Genomic DNA, 21176 nt, shown 5'->3' on the forward strand with positions numbered 1-21176 from the left:
TGGGTAATAAAGTGAATGTAACATGTTAATACAAGCAAGGAAACACAATTTTATAGGTATTGTTCAAACTTGGTGGAATAGGATTTCTGACTGGTATCTGGAAAAGAAAGGGTAAGCCTGGTTCAGAGAGATACCATATAGAAATAGAGCAAAGTAGTAATCAAATAGTAAGCAAGAAGGTAAAACCAGTCATTCATTGGTGGGAGGGTGAAAAGCATTCTGTGAAAATGAAAGGGAGAAATGAAAGTGATTGCCATTGTGGAAGCACATAAGAGACTGCCTAGATAGTTAAGAGCTATGAGTAGTACTTCATAAAACCAGCTCATAGGTGAGAAATGTTGATCAGAGATAAAAACCATCTGATTATCTGTTGTAAGTTTCATTATTCTGATAGGGACACATTGTATAAGTTTTTGACTCTCTTGCCGATAATTACAGTTCTCTGAAGACTGAAGAAGCAATGAGGTAAATTGCTAAAATAGGCTTAATCCTGGCAATAAATAAAATCTGGATAGCAAGGTGAAAGTGACAAGAATCTTAGGGAAACTGACCAAGACTGACTGGTCTGGATCTGCTAAAGAAAAGAATGCTGGGCATGGGGTCAGATAGGTTAACTAACCTGCAGGGTGTGAGGGTGTGTGTGTGTGAGAGACCTCAAAAGGATCAAAGATAAATATGATCTCTTGACCAAAGTCCAAAAGAGAAAGATAGCTCAAGAGTGAGAGATTCCAAAGATAAAATTCAGACCTGTAGAATTTGGAAAATTCCAATGAGAAATTAAAAAGGTAGAGATATCTAATAAATTAAGCTTTCCTTCCAGATTATTCTCCGATGAGCTCAGATTTTTAAAGTACATATATAAATGACAGGGTGAGGGCTAGACTTCCAAGGACAAAGACCAAAGTGTATCACAAACCTCTAGGAACTGAGTCAGAAGGGCTAAAGTTCAGAATAAACCCAGGCTTATAAAATGGGAAGGACCACAATAAAGGTTTCTAATGCTCTATTTAGTGCAGGGCACTTAAGGATAATGAGCTAAAGCATGTGTGAAAAGAACTGAGTCTTAGTTGACTGTGAGTTGGCAATGCCAAAAAATGCTAATGAGTCTTGAGTTGGGTCAGGATGCGGGTCATGAACAGATCAGAGGAATTTCAGTCCCATTTGGGCCTCTGCTGATTGGCCCATAGAGCTTTATGCTCACTTCTGGATACCATGTTTAAGAGGACATTAACAAACTAGAACATATTCAAAGAAGGCAGTCAGGAAGGTGAAGTGCCTGTAAATCACGTTGTAGGAGAAATGGCTGAATGAATGAGAGATATTTAACTGGGAAAGAGCTTTGAGTGAAGGAGGGACATCATAACTGTCTTAATAAAGGAAAGATTGTCAGGTAGAAGAAAATTAGACATTCTGTATGGAATCAACACCAGCTGGTAGAAGTGTCATGAAGGTAGACTTCAGCTGAACAAGAAATAACTTTCTAAAATGTGAGCTACTTAAAGGTGGAGTGGGTTGCTTTATGATGTGGGAAACTTGTCTCTGGAAATGTTAAGAGATGGGGTGAAATGGCCACTTGTTAGGGACACTGTAGATGAGATTGCCATGTTGGCTGGGAGGAGAGCTCTGCACCCTTCCATTGCTAAGATCCTGTGGCTTTGTTCCTTTGTATCTGTAAGATTGAATGGACTGAGCATCTGGGTTTGGAAATCTGGGACAAAAGAGGAAGACAGAGGTAATTTGGCCCAGTGGTCAAGAGGATGGGCTCTGGAGCCAGACTGCTGGAGTCAGACACTGGCTCTGCCACTTGCTGTCAGGATTTGGATAAGTTGCTTAACCTCTCTAAATTTCAATGTCTTCAGGTGTAAATGGGAATGATAATGGTACCTATACCTTGAAGGATTATAGGGACAATTAAATGAGATAATGTATGCATGAACAGTCTAGTACATAGTAAGCATCCAATACATGTTAGGTTTTATTAATCCTAAGAAAAATACTAACTTAGGTTGACTAACTCTGACTTTTAATGAACAAATCAATCCACCCCGCTTAAGTAGGGTGGTAAGCCAGTTCTCTGTCCCAGATAAAGACCCTACCTATGATCTAGTAACCACATCAGAGACCATTGAAGGAGGAGTTGAGTCTCTAAGAGATACCCCAGAAAAAGCACTTCATTTTTTAGACTGGGCTCGCATTTGCAATACGGAAGTCTGTAACCTCATACTTGTGTTTGTAGTGTAATTACTGAAGAGAAAACAGTGCTCCTCGTTTCTCTTCCTGTCTCTAGCCTCTCATTTCTATTTTGGCTTCTGGAACAATCTTGCTCACATCCAGTTTTCATCACCTCACCTATGTTGCTCAATAAACCAGTGACTCTCTTTTGCATAGTGGGTCAATCCTAAATTCCTCAGCTTAGCATTTGAAGCCCTGCCCCCCACCCCAAGGGCTGTGTTTCTGGCCCCTTTGGACCGGTTTAGAAAGTGTTTGATGTATCCCAGCCCTGGGGTATTACAGCTTAAAATAAAACAAAGTAACAGTCTTATTGAGGTATAATTATATACAATAAAACTTACATATTTAAAGCATACAATTTGGTACTTTTTAACATACCTCTACACCTATGAAATCATCACCACTGTTAAGGCTCTATGGAGTGTGTATCTACTTTTACTTTAACCCCCCACCCCCACCCCGTGTACATCTCTCTAAATAAATCTACTTTTACTCAACTGTGGCTCGATCTTGAATTCTTTCCTGCGTGAAGCCAAGGACCTTCATTTGGCGGGGCGAGCCACAGGGACTCACCTGAGACCTGGGACATGGCCATCCTCTTGTGCCACACCCCTACTTTTTCCTGTATCATCTTTGGCGACCATGAAGGGATGGGAAGAAAAACGGGCCATTACCACAATTAAGATAGTGAACATATCCATCACCACACTAAATTTTCTTGTGCTCTGTTGTAATCCCTCTCCAAGCAATCATTGATCTGCTTTGTCGGTATAGTTTGCATTTCCTAGAATTTCATATAAATGGAATCATATAGTATGTACCCTTTTTTTGGGGGGGGCCTGGTTTCTCTCACTCACAATTTATACACACACACACACACACACATACACACATACACTCTGAGATTAATTTATGCTTTTTCTATGTATCAATAGTTCCTTTCTATTGCTAAGTGGCTCCATTGTACAGCTATACCACCTTTTGTTTAGCCATTCATCAGTTGATAGGCATTTGGATCATTTCCACTTTTTGTCTATGATGACACTGCTGTAAACACTCCTGTACAGGTTTTTGTGTGGACATACATTTTCATTTCTCTTGGATAGATACCTAGGAGTGGAATTGCTGGGTCATATGGTGACTCCGTGCAGAACCAATTGAGGAGTTGCCAGGCTGTTTTCCAGAATGACTGTACCATTTTACACCCCCAGCAGCAGGGCACAGGAGTTCTAGTTCCTCCATGTCTTGAGGCCTTTCTTTAGCCACCATCTCCTCAATGTCATTGCTAGTTGCTTCTCCCTCCCCTAGGAGTTTCTTCTCATCCATTCCTTTGGTGGTCTCACTCGACAGTCTCTTGGCTTTAAATGCCATCTGTCTTCAAAACTTAGTTCAAGACTCATTAACTCCTAAACTTCCTGCTCATCAGTAGCCCTTCTCACCTATGATTATCCCTTTAATCACTGATTCAATAGGTATACAAGGGGCCCCTTGGCAATCTTGGACATCTTTGCTACTACATTATCATGCCCTGGCTTGTATTTGCTTTGTAATGATAGTCCTTTCATGTATGTAGGTATGTGTTGTTGCCTACAACTGTAAGTTACTCCTGGGTCAGTGCTGCATCACACTTCTTTATAATCCTCTTGAAGTACTTAGTCCAGTTTGCTGGTGCACACTGCCAGCCATAAAGTGGACAAGCAGAACCCTCCCTTCATACCTCTGAGAAAATATGAAGAGCTGGAAGTTCATTTTTAGGAACAGAACTAGAGGTTTAAGATAATTTTTTGCAGCTTTCATAATTTTTAAAAAGTTGTTCACCTCAAGGAAAATAAATAGTAACAAACATGAACTATTCACTATAGGTTAAGAATCTGCTACCTTCTCTAACAGTTTGGGCTACAGATGAGATTTTCATGTGTATTAGCTGCTATTCCCTACAAAATCCAGTCTGCCCCAGCAGTTGGAAAAGTGAGTTATTTTGATATATTTCAATAGGACAAGTTTATGAGAGTTTAAAGATTTTGGCCAGTATATATTTAGCCATAGTTTTATAACTCAAATTAGTAATAAATGACCAACATATCACTTTTATTTGGAAAATAAATTTAATAGGGAAAATACTTTCAACATACTGAAAGCCTGTGTGTGTGTGTGTGTGTGTGTGTGTATATACAACTTAACATTAGATATTGTTTTTTAGTGCACAGATAACCACTATTCAAAAGGTACAGTTATATAAACTTGACATAGAATCCCTAAGGTGGAATAAACAAGAAATTTGGTTTAAAAAAAATCTAGTAGAGATGATTAGCCTGAAGTGTTTTTGTTTAGTTACATTCTGTGTTTACACATGTGTATGTATGTCAAATGCTCTATTTGATCCTTTCTAGGCAATGGGGACATGTGAGAATAAGTTGACTAAATAATTTATTTTCAGGGTAGGCTTGCAAAGCAATTTAAAAAGACAGAGAATTCAGGCCACTTGAACTACACATGACTTCAACGGAAGAAGGTCTTTTGGGACATAATGAAGCAGTCATGGTATAAACCACCATCCAGAAACACAAGATGTTAAGCCTAAGATGCTTCAAATTTAAAGGATGGTTCTACTATGACAGTGGTAATGTTTAATGTTAAATATTTTCACTTAGTTTCTGATAAGCATAATTTACACTGTGGTGTGTGCACTCAGAAGCCAGCAAAGATTATGAGTTCCAGAATGACTGTTTTGGGAATCCGGGGGTTAATTTGGGTGAAACTAGGCTGACATGCGTTAGCGCAAGCTGTGAGCCTGTGGTGGAGCTCACAATGTGCTATCTGCTCAGCCATTTCAACTACATGTTGCTTTGAGGAGTCATGGCAATGTCCCCCTTTGGTGTCATGTGAATTACATATTCATATTCAGATTGTAAATTGCACATTTCATTACTGCTAGGTTTTGTTCTAAAATCTGGTGGGATGCCATCGTGAGACGGTCATATTGGGAAACCTTCTGGTGGCTCAGGTGTTCATAGGGCCATCAGGAGCTCAGAGGTGGTATATGGCTGAATCTTCTCATTTCCAAGAGCAGCAGACAGGAGCACCCTCTCATCACTCCATGCGTGCACAATTCTGAGGCTACATTTATTTCTGATTGCAACATGCCTTCAGTCCATGCACTTCAAGATCCATTCAGTTTTAAAGAGTTGGTTTTTTAGACTTCAGTTGTCCAGTTTTGAAGAACTTCTTTAATTCCCGTAATTCCTGGGGCTTCAAACTCTGATCCACTCCTGGGGTCAATTTATAGCTCAGGGGAGACATGATGTAACCATTTTGGTAAAGACAGATTCTCTTGCAGAACTCAAAGGTGCTAAACATAACTCCAAAATACGGAACTATCTGTTTACAAAGAAAATGAAAATCATGTTAAAATCTTAAAGAAAAATGTCTGTGCATTTACAATCAACTTGGATCAGGGTAAACCGAGATAAAGGCTGTGGACAATACAACATGGTCCTTTTTGGAATCAAGGAAGATGGCAAAATAAAAGCTGTCTTAGTGTGAGTCGGGGAGAGGAATGGCAGAGCCACTGAAGGGCAAGCCCTGGGGAAGCCTGGGTCTGAGTTAATGTACATGTAGACAGTCTGACATTGCCTGTCAGCATATGCTTGTCTTTTTGTGTGGCAGGGGTAGGTAATTAGATTTTTATTTATTTATTTTAATGGAGGTATGGAAGATTGAACCCAGGACCTCGTGCATACTAAGCACGTGCTCTACCACTGAGCTACACCCTCCCCTCAACATATGCTTGTCTTGATTGGAATCATTTATGTGTCAACTAGTGCAAGGTTAGTCCACAGTACTTAACCTTTTCTTTTTCTTCTTCTTTTTTTTTTGGTCATGGAGTTTTTTGGGAATATGATGAAAGCTGTGGGTCTTCTACCCAGAGAGATAGATGCACATATGCCCATAGACATATTTTTGCATACAGTTTAAGGAAAGGAGGTTAAGTTCCCCTTAGAGTCCACGAACCCTCATTTTGGGAACCTCTAACTAAATGCTCCGCTCCTCTGGGATGGGGTATCAGATGCCCCAACAGTGTGCTGGGTCCCCTCTCTTCAGGGCTGATGGCCAGCTGCATTCATGGGCCTTGTGCTACTGTCAGTGCTAGAGGAGGTGTTTCCATGCCAACTGTAGGGGGAGCAGCAAAGACACAGAAAAGGGTGGAATTGGAAGAGGCAGAGAAGCAGTAGAGACTGACCACTCCTCTCACCTTCAGCAAGTTGGCTGCCAATCCATTCCACAGCCCCAGGACCCCTTGGGCTTTCACTACCTGCCGGAAGCAATCCACTGCCCCTGAGAAATGGACATCTACTCCTCCACAGTGGGGAAGGTAGGGGCTCTGAGCCTGGCAGAAAATAGAAGATGGGATGAGGCGATTTAGTCACCAGGAAATAAAGGTTCCAGTCAAGTAGCCAAGGTCTCAAGTCTGGGCTCTGGATGCAATATCCTGGCCAAGGTGATGAGAAAGAATGGCTGCCATGGGGCTTAACTCGTTCCATGGGCTTAGAATGAATAGTAACCTACAGTAAAGCCATGACACCCCATTCACATATTTTTGGCTATTTTTTCTTGGAAGGAAGCAGCCGTTTGGGACAGACTCAACTTTACACTTAATGCTGCTTCCTAACCTACGCCCTCTGGACATGGTAGAGACGCTCCCAGGCCTTTACCCTTTTTAAAGTGCCTCCTATTCCCTTGTCATAACCAATCCCTCCCCAACCAAGCTCTCAAGTAGGGGCCACTTATTTCCCCCATCACAGACGTCCCACGGTTGGGGCAGAGGAAAGGGCATTCTTCCAGTTCCTTTTTCTGTTCCCGGAACCTGACTCCTCCACTCTCCTGCCAGAAGCTCTCAGCTGGGGCTTGTATGGCTGAACCATACTCCTTGTCACTGCTCTCAGCCACTGACCTCCTGGCCACTCTTCCACATTCACTGAGGACTGGGACACCTGGTGCCTTCTCCTCTCCCACACTTACCACCACTGTAGGGAACTTCAGCATTTACAGTCATAACCCATCTCATACCAAGTTTCTGGACCTCTCTGACCAGAGTATGAGGAACAGAACAAGAAATGGACCAGCTGAGTCTCCAGCCTGGAGTTACAGGTACCAAAATGATCAGGGGTCTTTGGTGAATGTCTTAATTGAAAGCGTTTACCTTAGCACTGTTCCGACTCAGCCTCCTTTCCATCTTACTCCATTGGTAAAGAACTGCTGTCAAACAGATAATAAGCCTCCTTTCCCCTTCAAAAGAATCTGCCTAATTATAAGACTTGAAGTTCCTCCTGCTACTGTCAGACCAAAATATTGAAATGAAGAGATTGTGTTCACGCAGGAAATTAGCTGTCTTATTCTGCTATGAGATAATATTATTGATTTATCTTCTGCTGGTGTCTAGAACTGCAAAAAACCCTGAGTCATGAGTCAAGGTAATAATTTTGCAACCTGGGTGCCCCCCCCCCCCAACTAGAACAAAAGACACTAAGCAAGTTACATGAGTTGTATGACAGGTCCATTATAATCAGTTGTGATGAATCAGGGGCATCTATAGTCAATCTCAGAACCTTAATATTCCACATGTCTTTTCTTCACTTTGCCTTCACTGCCAAGCCACCATTGGTGCTCACACGGACCGCTGCAGCAGCTTCCTTAGTTGTCTCTTTGGGACATAAAAAATTTGAGACTTCTTGTCTTCCTTCTCTATAGAATGGCCAAAGTATTTTTTTAAATCAGATCTTTTTACTCACCTGCTTAAAATAGTTTAATGGCTTTATATAACATTAAGGATAAAAATCTAAATTTCTTACTGTTGCCTGTAAGCTGTAGTGGTGATACAGTGGTAAATATTTAACAAGCAGTTCTCTGGGTGGGGAAGCCCCAAGTTGTAGCATTTGCTGATTTCAATGGTGTAAATACTCCCATTGTGGCCGATTCCAGGCTACCAACTGTAAGGTCAATCAGCTCCCAAATTTGCTGCAATTTAATAACCAGCTCTTCTGAGCTAGTGGGAGCTGGCTGTAGCACATTGCTTGAAGGCTCCAGGCCCTACGTGATCTGCGCCTGCATATAGTTGCAGCTTCATCTTGTGCCGCTCTCTTGCTCACATACAACACTTCAATTGCACTGGCCTTTCTGTTCTCTGCCTGATGATGTCTAAATTTCTATCACCAGCCCCTCTCTCTCCTCTGAGCCACAGGATCATGTAACCAATTACCTACTTGACATCTCCACTTAAAAGGGTAATAAACACCTCCAACTTTATATGTCCCATGCAGAACTCCACCTCAACCCTAACTGTCTGGAGTTGTCCTCATGTCAGTCAATGGCACTGCCATTGACTTATTTGCTCAGGCCCAGAACCTGAGTCCCCCTTAAGTTCTCTTCATCCCTCACCTCTCACTATCTCATCAATCACCAGCTCATGCCAGTGCTCCAAATATATCCCAAATCTGTCCACTTTTCCTCCTTCCCACGATCATCATCCCTAGTCCGAACCACCATCATCTTTCACTTTCACTACAACTGCTTCTAGCTCATCTACCTGCCCCTATTCCCCATAGAGCAGCCAGAGTGACCGAGCAGACTACTCCCTTGACTTCAGCTCTTCAGGGGGTCCCCACTGACCTCAAAATGAAGTCCAAGCTCTTTCATCTGGCTTACTAGGCCCTCCATGACTTGGCCTCCACCTGCTTCTCAGTCTGATCACTTGCTCCTTCCTGCATTATATTCTATGCTTCAGGTACTTTTCATTTCCACTGCCAGTACTTCTCATCATCTCTCTTGCGTGAGGGCCACAGTTTCCTTACTCAGTCCCTGGTCTCTGCCCTCTTCAGTCCATCCTCCACACTGCGGCTGGGTACCATTCAAAACTCAGCAGATATTGTTATTGCTTTGCTTAGCAACCTTCACCAGACCCCAATTTTCCAAAGAAAATCTTCCAGAAGGAAAGTTTCCAAGGAAAACTTAACAGAATTCAAAACCGTCTACGATTAGAATCCCAACTGTCTTCCCAGTATCATTTCCCACTACCACCCTATGATAGTTAGTTGGCTAGGCACCCAGATATTTGGTTAAATACCAATCAGTCTGGATGTTACTGTAAAGGTATTTTTTAAATGAAATTAACATTTAAATCACTCTGAGTGAAGCAAATTACCCTTCATAAATGTGGGTGGGCCTTATCCAATTAGTTGAAGGCCTTCAGAGAAAAAAGACTTAGGTGCCCTGACAAAGAGGGAATTCGGTCAGCAGTCTGCCTTTGGACTTAAACTGCAGCGTCTCCAGCCTGCTAGCCTGCCCTGCAGATTTCAGATGTGCCAGCCCCCACAATTGTGTGAGCCGAGTCCTGAAAATCAATCTCTTTCTCTCTACATACACATACCCATCCTATGGGCTCTGTTTTTATGGAGAACCCTAATACCTACCCCCACCCCAGGAACCATACATCCAGTCACACTCAGTGTCTCCTGAACACTACGTACACTTTTCTGATAGACAAAATCCTAGTCACCCCAGGCCAGGTCAGATGGCACCTTATTTTGAAATGTCTTGATGCTGCAATTGGAACTGCTGGTTTCCTTGCCCGCCCCCCCCCCCCACCTTGTCTCTCTCCCTCCTTCCCTGCTCCCTTTTTTCCTTCAAATTTACCTCTCTGTTTTTTTAAAAAAATCTTTTATTGTGGAAAATATCAAACATATACGAAAGTTGAGAAGATAGTAAAATTCCATCACCTAGCTTCAACAATTAGCAATGTCTAGTCAATCTTTTTTTCATCTCTACCTCTTGCAAGACATCATTTCAATTCATCTGTTTAATCTTAACTTAGTCTAATTTTAATTCAAAATGTCATTTAAATTTAATCATGTTTCTCTAAAATACAATGGCTTCCTAAAATAGAAAATAAAATAATTATGTATATAGAAATATACCATTATTACACCTATAATATTTTTCCTTAATATTGTCATGTATCCAGTCAGTGTTCACACTTCCTTAATTGCCTTAGGATCGTTTTGTAGCATCTCTGAATTTAGGTTCTTTTCCTGGTTTGTGCTCCCTTAGCTATGGCTTAGACCTCTGCTGTGGCGCAGGCTATCTCGTATGCATTATCTGGATGCAGTCTCTGGGCTGGCAGCCAGCAAGCTGATGGGAGCAGGCACTAGGCCTTCCTCACTGTCCCAGCCCTTCAGGATCGAATACCCTTCATTGCACATATCAGGTGCTCATTAAATGTCAAACTTTCCCTCAGTATCAGTGTCACGTGTAGCTTTTGCTAAATACAACTGTTTACCTGTGACCAGGCTCAAAGAAGCCATATGGATGGTCATGAAGTTAAAAAATGGCCAATATTTACAGAGTGTTAGGTGTCAGGCATTACACTGAGCACTTGGCATGTACCAGCTCATTTAATCCTCACAGAAGCCTCATGAAATAGGTAGTATTATCTTATTAGCCCTATTATATAGATGATAAAATGGAGCCTATGAAAGGATAAATCTCCAAAATTAGACCATAGGAGAAAAAGCATCAACTTGAATCTGGGTCTGATCGACTCAGAATCCAGCTCTACCCCACTGAGCTACACTGTTTCCTGATGCCCAGAACTGAGAATACTACCTTAGCCCTCAACAAACTTGTTACCACACATCATCCTTGAATGAGGGTGCTACAGCATGCACACTGAATGAATTCTTTAGGTGAAGACTGGAGCTCAGGGTGCAGTATGAATACATGCCTCTACAAGTGTCATGCTAAATGGATACCCAGGTCAAAAAGGCAAGCCCGTATTGCTGGTTGCCCCCTGGACTGAATGTGTGTGTGCCCCCAAAGGTCATATGTTGAAGTCCTAACCCCCACTGTGATGGTATTTGGAGGTGCAGTCTCTGGGAGATGACTAGGTTATGAGGGTGGAACCCTCATGAATGGGATTAGTGCCCTTGTAAGGAGAGACACAGCAGAGAGACTCTCTCTCTCACTTCACCATGGGAGGACACAGCAAGAAGGTGGCCATCTGCAAACCAGGGAGTGGGTTCTCACCAGAGACCAAATCTGCTGGCACCTTGATCTTGGACTTCTCAGCCTCCAGAACCATGAGAAATAAGTGTGTGTTGTTTAAGCCACCCTGTCTATGGTATTTCTTTCATAGCAGCCTAAACTAAGTTACCCCCAAAGGAAGAAGGAATGGTAAGGCTATATAGAAGTGCTTCTCAACACTTCACTGCATATTAGGCTAACCAGGGAAGCTTTTCAAAACCATCAATGATTGGGATCCACCCCTAGAGACTGCGATTTAACTGACCTAGGGTGAGGTCTGGACGTCAGCATTTTTGGCAAGCTCCCCAAATGAGTCTGATACGCAGACAGGTTGAGGATCACTGGTGTAGGCCCTCCACAGCACAGGGCAGCTCAGGGCTCAGAGCTGAGCCCACCAGCCTGCTGCTGACGCTGAGAGCACCTAGGGAAAGCATACGGGCCCCAAGGCCAGACTGCTTAGACTGAGACCTCGCTTTGCCACTCACTAGCTCTGGGACTTTGAGCAAATGCCTTGACCTTTCTGAGCCTCAATTTCCTCATCTGTAAAATGGAATAATAATAACACCTATCTTATAGGACTGTTGTCAAGATTAAATGAAATACATGTAAAGCGCTTAGAACAGCATTTGACATATAGTAACCACCATTATTATCATTATTATTTAGTATCTAAACTTGGAGAAGTGACAAGTATGCTGCAGACTAAACCAACGCACTAGGCTTGAATGCTAGACTGCCACTTGCCCAAACTGTATGTTACTAGCAAAGAGAAAACATGTCAGGCTACTAGCACAAGGCCCTGAACTTAAATCCTCCCTCCACACAAACCCCGGCAACTATCCTGTTGCTGTCTCATTCCAATCTGCAGCGCCAGGACTGGCATGTGGCATTCTGCAGCAGACACCCTCAGAGAAAAGTCAGAGGATCCAGGTCCTAGTCCTGGCTCTGCCACTATTTGCTTAACCTTGACCAAGTCCTTTAGTTCTTTGAACCTTTGCTTCCTCACATTTCAGGTAAGGAGGCTAGAACTAAATGACTTTGAAGGCCCTTTCTTGCTCCCATAATCAATGCTGCAGGTCCTCCTCCGTGTTCCTTCCTGCCTCTAGGACATCAAACCTGCCATTCCCTCTGTCTCTCTTCCTGATCAGAGCAAACATCACCTCTTCGGGGAAGTCTTCTCAGATTCCCAGCCTAAGTCAGGAGCCTAGTAAACACTTCTGGTCACCCTGTACTTCCCCTTCATGGCACATGATACAGTTTGTAATGATTTAGTGTATAATTCTTTCTTTCCTGTCTACCCCCTACCCTGACAACCTCCCGGACTGTACATACCATGAGGGCAGTGACCATGTCTGTCTTGTTTGTGGTTTTTATCCCCAAAGTCTACCAACAGGCCTGGCACCGAGTATGTGCTTAATACACATTGAAGGAAAGAAGGAACGAACTTGTGGTAGATGGAAATGAAAGATAAATACTTCAAAGCAAAGTGCTTGATTGTTTCTTTGATAAACTTCATAGAGGCCTTCCAACAGAGGCAATGTTTTAGGTTGTTCAGTCTTTCCATGAGTACTGAAGTAATTGAACAATATTTATAAAGATGTAAAACTCATATATTCTTGACCAAAGCAATCCTAATTCTAGGAATCTATCCTACAGATGTATGTGGGAAATGATGTATGTGTTACAAAGATTTTTGTTGCAGCATTGTTAGTAACAGCAGTAAACTGAAAATAATCTAAATGCCCACCAATAGGGAGCTAGTTAAAGGAACAGTTTGTCTGCGGGGCGGGGGGGGGGGGGAGGGTATAGCTTAGTGGTAGAGTGCATGCTTAGCATGCATGAGGTCCTGGGTTCAATTCCCAGTACCTCCATAAAAAAAAAAAAAGAAACAGTATGTCATACTATAAAATACAATGTCATCATTTAAAAATACGTGGCAGCTCTGCTCTGGGACCTGCCACTCAGGGGTACAAGGCCTGCGTCCTGCACCTCCAGGCTCCTCACAGATGCTGGCCTGAGAGGACTGAGCTGCATTCTCCAGTGGTTCACGAAGTATGGCCCCCAGGCCAGCAGCATCACATGGGAACATCTTAGAAATACAGAAGACCAGCTGAATCAGAAACTGGCCATGCGACCCAGCAGTCTTTTACCGAGACCTTTAGGAACCTCCATACTGTTCTCCATAGTGGCTGCACCAAGTTACATTCCCCACTGACAGTGAAGGATTCCTTATCTTGGACCTAAGACTACTTTCTTGAACAAGAAAGCCATTAAGCTTGACTTCACCTAATTGAGTGGGAAGAGCAGAAGCCCAGCTACTATGTTTTAGTATTCGACAGACTGCAGCCTGTGGAGTTGGAGTCTTCTTGGCAACAGACGCTGGAGCTAAGGTGGAGAGGAATAAACCAGCCTGTAGACGCTGCCATCAACATGCCAAGCCAGTGAAACTGAAAGCTGGTCCATTTGTGAGGTCTGGGGGAAGACGTCTGCTGCTTACTGAGTCTTGAGCACCAAAGACCCAGGTCTTACTACAGGAGCCGTTACCTTACCACTTTTGTTCGCGGGTCAATGGAGTTTGTGACAGCCCTGGCAGACCTCCAAGCAGGGATGAGCTGTCCCATCTGTCTGGACTACCTGGAAGACCCAGGGACTGTCCTCTGTGGGCATAACTTGTCGATCCTGTATCAGTATGTCCTGGAAGGATCTAAATGATACTTTGCTCTGCCCTTTTTGCAGATCTTGCTATCCAGAAAGGAAATTCATGCGCAGTCTCCAGCCGGGCAATTTGACTAAAATTGCTAAGCTACTCCAGATGAGGAGAAGGAAGAGGAAAAGGGAGGAAGAGAAGCTTATGTGTGAAAAGCACAGTCAGGTTTTGATCTTTTTCTGTCAGAAAGACCGAGAGGTTTTATGTCCACAGTGCAGTTTCTCCACTGATGACCAGAATCCCTACATTTGGCCCATAGAAAAAGCTGTCCTCTATCGTAGGAAAATATTGGAGCATTGCACTGAGCTTTGGAAGGAAAGGGTGGAACAAGCTGAAAGATGATAACTATGCAAACCAGAACATCACTGGAACTGAAGAAGGTAAAAGATAGGAGAGAAGAAACAAAGGCTGATTTTGAGCAACTTGTGTTGTTTCTCCAAAATGAGCAAAAGACTGTTGTTTGGCAATTATAAGATAAAGAAATGGAGATTTTAACAAAACTAAATGAGAATCTAACAAAATTTTCAGATCATGTTTCCACATTAAAATATCTATTAAAGGAGACAGAGAGCAAATATGTGAAGTCAGAACTAGAATTACTGACAGATGTTAAAAGTATCTACCTTTCTTGTAATAGCTTTTAATGAAAAAGAATATGAATATGAATATATGTATGTATATGCATGACTGGGACACTGTGCTGTACATCAGAAATTGACACATTATAACTGACTACACTTTAATAAAAAAAGTATCTACCTTAGATATAAAACCATAGGGTCTCCTGAACCTTTTTCTTTCCAGTTGAAGGAATATGGTTACTGTCTTCCTCTACAGAATTTTGGCCTACAGAAAATTATTAAGCAGTTTCAAGTAGGTGTAATTCTAGATCCTGAAACAGCACATTGTAAACTTATTGTCTCAGAAGATAGAAAAATTGTACAATATGGAAATAAAATGAAAAGTTTATCTTATAACCTAAGGAGATTTTATCTCTGCCCAAGTGTTCTGGGTTCTAAGGGCTATAACTCTGGCAGGCATTACTGGGAGGTAGAAGTGAAAGACAAGCCTGAATGGACTGTGGGTGTCTGTGAAGACTCGAAAGGAGAAAGCGTCAGAATCAGTGGATTTTAGTACAGGATGGATTATGGGGTTTGGGGCGATGTAGTCAGAGTAATCATGTTGCATTGGGCTCTAAAAAAATCTTCTGCCAAGAGTAACACCTGGTAAGATTGGCATTTTTTTAAGACTGAATTGAGTGAGGCTTCCTTTTACAATTTGAGTGATAGAGCTCTTCTCTGTATTTTTATGTTTTTTTTTTAAATGACTGTTTCACAGGAGCACTTTGGCCCTATTTATGTGCTGGAACTGACTCTAAAACTCTTAAAATCTGTACAGTAGCACATTCTGAATGATGAACTATTTTAAGACTCATTAATTTTTTTTCTTCCTTTTCAGTGAGTGGATAAAACTAAGCCAGTGAATCTCATCTCAGCAATTCTCTATTTATTTAAGTTTTTCCTTTAAACAACTAGGCTGGTTTTTATCTCAGTTTCAGAAACTTCTAAAAAGTGTGGTTATAATGCCTACCTTACAGATAAATTATGGGATCCAATTGGAAAGTGCTTTAGAAATTGTAAGATGAAATACTTCTAAAATATATTACTTTAGAAGTCCAATAATAATCAATAAAACTCCAATACATTTTTTTTTCTGTTAAAAAAAATATGTGGCAGCTCCATTTGGACTGATAAAGTCCCATCTTCAAGGTACATTTTAGGTGAAAACAACAGTGCAGAAGAGTATATGTAGCATGCTGCTGGTCATCTACAAACAAAAAGAACATCACATGCATGTTTATGTGTATCCTTGTGTAGACCATGTTTGGAAAGATTCAGGTAAGAAACTAGAAACAACAGTGTTTTCTCTGCAGAGAACTGGGAGGCCAAGGAATAAAGGTAGGGGAAGACTTACTTTCAATGTATACTCTTTGTACCTGTTGGATTTTGTATCATCTGCATATGTTACCTATGCAAAAAGGTAGAATACTAATTTTAAAAGAGCATAGTCAAGAAAATGAGAAGACAGGCCACAGACTAGGAGAAAATATTGGCAAAAGACATATCTGATAAAGGACCGTTATCCAAAACATACAAAGAACTCTTAAAACTCAACAGTAAGAAAGCAAACAACCCAATAAAACATGGGCCAAAGACCTTAACAGACACCTCACCAAAGACATACAGATGGCAAATAAGCATATGAAAAGATGCTCCACATTATATGTCATCAGGGAAAGCAAATAAAAGAACAAGAAATCAGTACACACCAATTAGAACAGCAAAATCCAGAACACTGACAACATCAAATGCTGGTGAGAATGTGGAGCAGTAGAAATGCTCATTCATTGCTGGTGGGAATGCAAAATGGTACAGCTACTTTGGAAGACAGTTTGGTGTTTTCTTAGAAAACTAAATATACTCTTAGCATAGGATCTAGCAGCTGTGTTGATTAGATTAGATCTTAGGATTTACCTAAAGGAGGTAAAAACTTATGTCTACACAAAAACCCGCACATGGATGTTTAAAGCAGCGATATTCATCATTGTCAAAGCTTGGAAGCAACAAGATGTCCTTCAGTATGTGAATGGATAAATAAAAACGTGGTATGCAGACAATGAAATATTACCAAGCATGAAAAAGAAATGAACTATCAAGCCACAAAAAGACACAGAGGAAAGTTAAATGCATATTATTAAAAGAAGCCAACCTGAAAGCACTACATACTGCATGATTCCAACTATATGCCATTCTGGAAAAGGTAAAATATGAAGACAGTAAAAAGATCAGTGGTTCCCAGGGGTTTGGGGGAGAGGATGAATAGAGCACAGAGGAATTTTAGGGCAGTGAAAATACTGTGTATACTATAATGATGGATACATCATTTTACATTTGTACAAATCTATAGAATGTACAACACCAAGAGTGAACCATAAAGTAAACTTCGGACTTTGGGTGATTATGATGTGTCAGTGCAGCTTCATCAATTGTAACAAATGTACCACTCTGGTGGGGGATGTGGATAGTGGGGGAGGCTGTGCCTGTGTTGGGGCAGGGGATATATGGGAAATCTCTGTACCATCCTCTCAATTTTGCTGTGAACCTAAAACTGCTCTTAAAAAACCAAAGTTTTAAGGAAAGAAAAAGTATTTAAAAGGAGAGACAAAAGAAAGAAAATGAACAAAAGAGAAGAGTCCTAGTTGGAGCAAACAGGAGCTCAGAACTTTTCACTTGTTATTTGGAAACAACTTTTATCTTCCCTAGACATATAGGACATAACCTGGAGACCATGCGGTCCAATTCCCAAGCCATCTGAGGACATATATGTGTGGAAGGCAGTTGTGGTAGGAGGCTTTTGTCTTTTGGCAAATCCCCAATAGTCAAACAAACAAACAAAAAAGCCAGTGGTATTGAAGTAAAAGGACCTTTATGTCCTGTGAGCCACATGGCCTAAGTTTCTCTTGGCAAAGCCAGGTCCCCAAGAGCTGTCCTCATACAGCTGGGAAGCCCCCTGGCTCTGCGGTAGGGATGTCTGCACCAGTGGGTGTTAGTGGTGCCCCGGGCTCGGCACACCTACAAGCCACCCCTCATCCGGCTTCAGTGCACGCGCACATTTCAGTAGCAAGCCAGAGGACCCACTAGCTGCTCGGAAAGCCCGTGATGACACGAGGGAAGCGAGCAAATGGACAGCAGGTTAGTATTCTGCTTGGGAAGAGAGAAGAGAAAGTTCCTGTGTGCTGACTGGGGTTGGGGGCAGGGAAACCAAACATGCAGCGAGGCCAGAAAGCAATTGAGATGCATACAAGTGAGCAGCAAGGCCCTGGAGGCGCACGCAGAGCAGCAGAGCCAACTTTTAGTGTCACCTTGATGGGGAGTAAGATTGGGTAGGAAAGGTGAGGGAGAAGATTTGGAAGATGACAGTTTTCAGAAGACTGGGAATACAGAGACATATACAGTACCTCTAGGTAAATGCGTGTTAACCCAACAAATGAACAACTCTCCTACCATCCCTGCTCACCATTATCTATAGGGATGGAGGATCTTTTGAGGTTTTGTGATGCTAGCGCATTGTGTGTTTATAGCCATCACAGGAAACACAGAAACACACCTGGACCGGCTTTTATAGTTCTAATCAGGCCTTCGATGCCATGCGTAGATTCTGAAGAGATGCTTCAAGAACAATAACAATAGTACCTCAGCGTTATTGAATATTTATCATGTGTCCAGCTCTGTATCTGTATTAACCCAATTCAGTCTTCTCCACGGGGATCTGAGCCAGGCGCTAGGCTTTTCCTTGTGTTTTACAGATGAGGAAAATGAGGCTTACCCAAGTTCACGCAGGAGGAAGGGACAGGGCTGGCATCCAGAGCCCACACTCTGGGCCACCGAGCTAGTCTGTCCATGAAAGCTTTGAGATGAATACAGCAGTCAAAAACAAATGAGCAACAGCTACACGGGAAAGAGGAGGTGAATAGTGGCGCTGCGTTTCTAAAGCTGGCGTGAGGCCAGCAGAGGGATGGGCAAACCCCAGTGTTCAACTCCTCCTGACGGCAGAGCCGCAGATGACTGCTCACAGCTGCAGGTCTTTCCTGGCTGACAGCAGGCCTTTTCTAGGACCTTTCTTTACCCCTTCCCCTTCCTCTCTTCACCCCTACTCTGGAGGCGGGTCGGGGTTGGGGGGCAGCTCCTGTCGTAGCTGCTGTTATTGTTCAGGCGGAGCTCAAAGAAGTCTGCTTAGCAGAGGGTGGCCATTTTGATTCCCAGACTTGATCTCTCCTAAGGGATAAGCCGGCTCAGGTCAGTAGGAAAGGGCAGAGTGATTTCACACTGAGAGGAGTTAGGAAGGCCCCTCCCTGCTCCCTCCTTGCCTGCCCTCTAGGGGACAGTCTTGTTTCCATGATCAACAACTGCCATCCCTGAAGTATTTAGGGCACGCTATACCTTTGGAGAAAACAAAGGGGAGGCTTTTCCTTTCCTTACACCTTAACAGTGATGCTCAAACAAAGCCACCTAGCCCGAGGGATGTCCAGACATCTACATGGATCCGAAAAGTGGCCTTTTCTCAGAATACCAAGGCAAAGCTGCTGACTTAGGCAGAAGTCAGTCCCCAAAGGGGCCAGCCCTCAAAGTAAGATGATGGCAAAGAGTTGAAGATGCAGCAAACTAAAGGTAATGTTCCCATCCTCCACCAGGACCCCAAGAGCTTAGAACCCAGCAGTGTTCGTACTTCAGCTCTGTTGGGAAAATAGAGCTCTATTCCTACTGAGAATAGATGCAATGTCAACCAAGAAACGTTGAACCACGCAGAAAACCTGAAACTGGGTTAGTGCTTCCTGACAAGTGTGATGAGGACAATCTACTCTCCCCTCCTGGGGCTCTGCACCTGCTCTCCTAGGGGATCGGCGAGCCAGGGTGGCTTTCTTCCCAGCCTGTCCGAGCAGTGTGGCTGGTCTGCAGCAGGCCAAAGGTCCGTGGCTGCTGAATGTTCTCTGCTCCTCATTCCAATCTGCCGGCTCCAAGCCTTCCATTGTCAGGCTGCCAGCGACCAAAGCCAGAGCCCCTGACAGCCTGGTTTTCTAAAGATTTTCTTCCCTTCAACTTGAGTTAACCATTCCCTGGCCAAAGCCAGACTCCTGCTAGTCTCTGAGCCTGTGCACTACTGTTTTTTTCAACTAAGGTGGAGAGCTCCCAAGTCTCAAGATCAGATTTCCCTCTCTCCCTCATCTTCTACTCCCAAACCCAGGGCAAGGGAACTGAAAAAAAAAATTAACTGATTACCTAACATCTAGGAACAAGCCCCTGTAGTCCAAGTGGATAAAGCATGGGTCTGAAGGAGAGACCTGGGTTCAATCCCAACCCCCCTCCTGGCTAGCTGAATGACTGTTGGGACAGATTACTTACCCTCTCTGTGCCTCATCTCCTCACTAGAAACTAGGAATAATAACAGGACTTACTTCATAGGGTCGATAAAGAGGATGGAATGGGACAATAAAATGCCTTGTCCATATTAAATGACCAATAAATGCTAGTTATCACATTATTACAATTTCTTATTCCTAGGGAAGACTTCCCTTTCGTTACCTCCTCCAGCCATATTTTGTCCCCATCCTTGCCCCTGACAAAGGTCTCCCCACCAAAGGAGAGCACAGATTTAGCCCTGTTCATTCATATCCCATCACGTTTACTGAAATCAACAAGCTAATGAATAACAATTCTATGGTGCTGATTTTCCAAGCACTTCTAGGTACCACACAAAACGGTGTGAGGTTTGAAGACCTTTTTGAATGGTCTGTTTGTTGAATGAACGGAGGGTGTTCATCAAAACGGTGTCAAGACTGTTTTACTCTGTCCTTTTAGTGTATTTACTTATTTTGAAATGTTCACAGCTGGAGCTGAGATGCACAGAACCTGAGTGCTAAGGCAGGGGGTGGGAGATAGCACATTATCAGGGCGAGGACTGTAGGCAGTTTTAGACAGGGGACAAGCAGAGGTTTCCTTACGTCAGCAGGCTGGGGAAGGAGCAGACTGTTCTTACCTTCAGCAGAGGTGCGGACGAGCACACAGACTTGAGGCTCACCTAGCAGCAGCTAAGGTTCAGTTCTGTTCTCAGAAGGCAGTGAAATCTTATAAGCCAGCCCTGAACTTCATTCATTTTTTAACAAGTATCAGGTGCCTGCTACATGAGGCTACATGCTGTGGGGACATAACAAATGTGTAAGACACACGTCCCAAAGGCAGAGAGCTCAAAGTCTAAAAGGAATAGTGGTCACAGAAGATTACAACACAAGGAAGCATGTGACTACAGCGAGTGAGCTATGGGCATTCGGGATGGGGAGCCTCCTTCCTCTTGAGGGGTTGAGAAGAAACTTCAGGAGGGGACTCTGACAGGGTGGAGATGCTGAGCAATGGTGCAGAGATGGCAGAAGGTGGGGCATGTACAAAATAAACTGGCTGGATCAGAGCACACATGCAGGCTAACAGCATCATTTAAAACGGGTTGTGCACCCACAAAGCTCTTGAAACAAAATATGCCCTGGAGGAGGTAACAAAAGGAAAGTCTTCCCTGGAAATAAGAAATTGTAATAATGTGATAATAACTACCA

The 21176-nt window shown here is 42.9% G+C and overlaps 1 protein-coding gene and 1 pseudogene across 2 annotated transcripts in view; one reads left to right on the plus strand and one right to left on the minus strand.

Annotated features, from left to right (window-relative positions):
- Window positions 1-4318: 4318 nt before the first annotated feature.
- The window catches only part of SLC25A43 (solute carrier family 25 member 43), a 34857-nt gene continuing 17999 nt past the window's right edge, over window positions 4319-21176 (minus strand). The window contains exons 4-5 of one of the 2 annotated variants that reach the window (XM_064482808.1): window positions 6485-6619; window positions 4319-5610 (exon numbers count right to left, since the gene is read on the minus strand). In XM_064482808.1, the coding sequence (XP_064338878.1) occupies window positions 5410-5610; window positions 6485-6619 (336 nt within the window). In that variant the 3' untranslated portion in view covers window positions 4319-5409. The remainder of the gene's footprint in view (window positions 5611-6484; window positions 6620-21176) is intronic. The other variant, XM_064482809.1, reaches the window with a different exon arrangement.
- On the plus strand, window positions 13779-15488 carry LOC105093943 (tripartite motif-containing protein 60-like; annotated as a pseudogene).

Source organism: Camelus dromedarius, chromosome X (genome assembly GCF_036321535.1).
Source record: "Camelus dromedarius isolate mCamDro1 chromosome X, mCamDro1.pat, whole genome shotgun sequence".
Taxonomy (NCBI): domain Eukaryota; kingdom Metazoa; phylum Chordata; class Mammalia; order Artiodactyla; family Camelidae; genus Camelus; species Camelus dromedarius.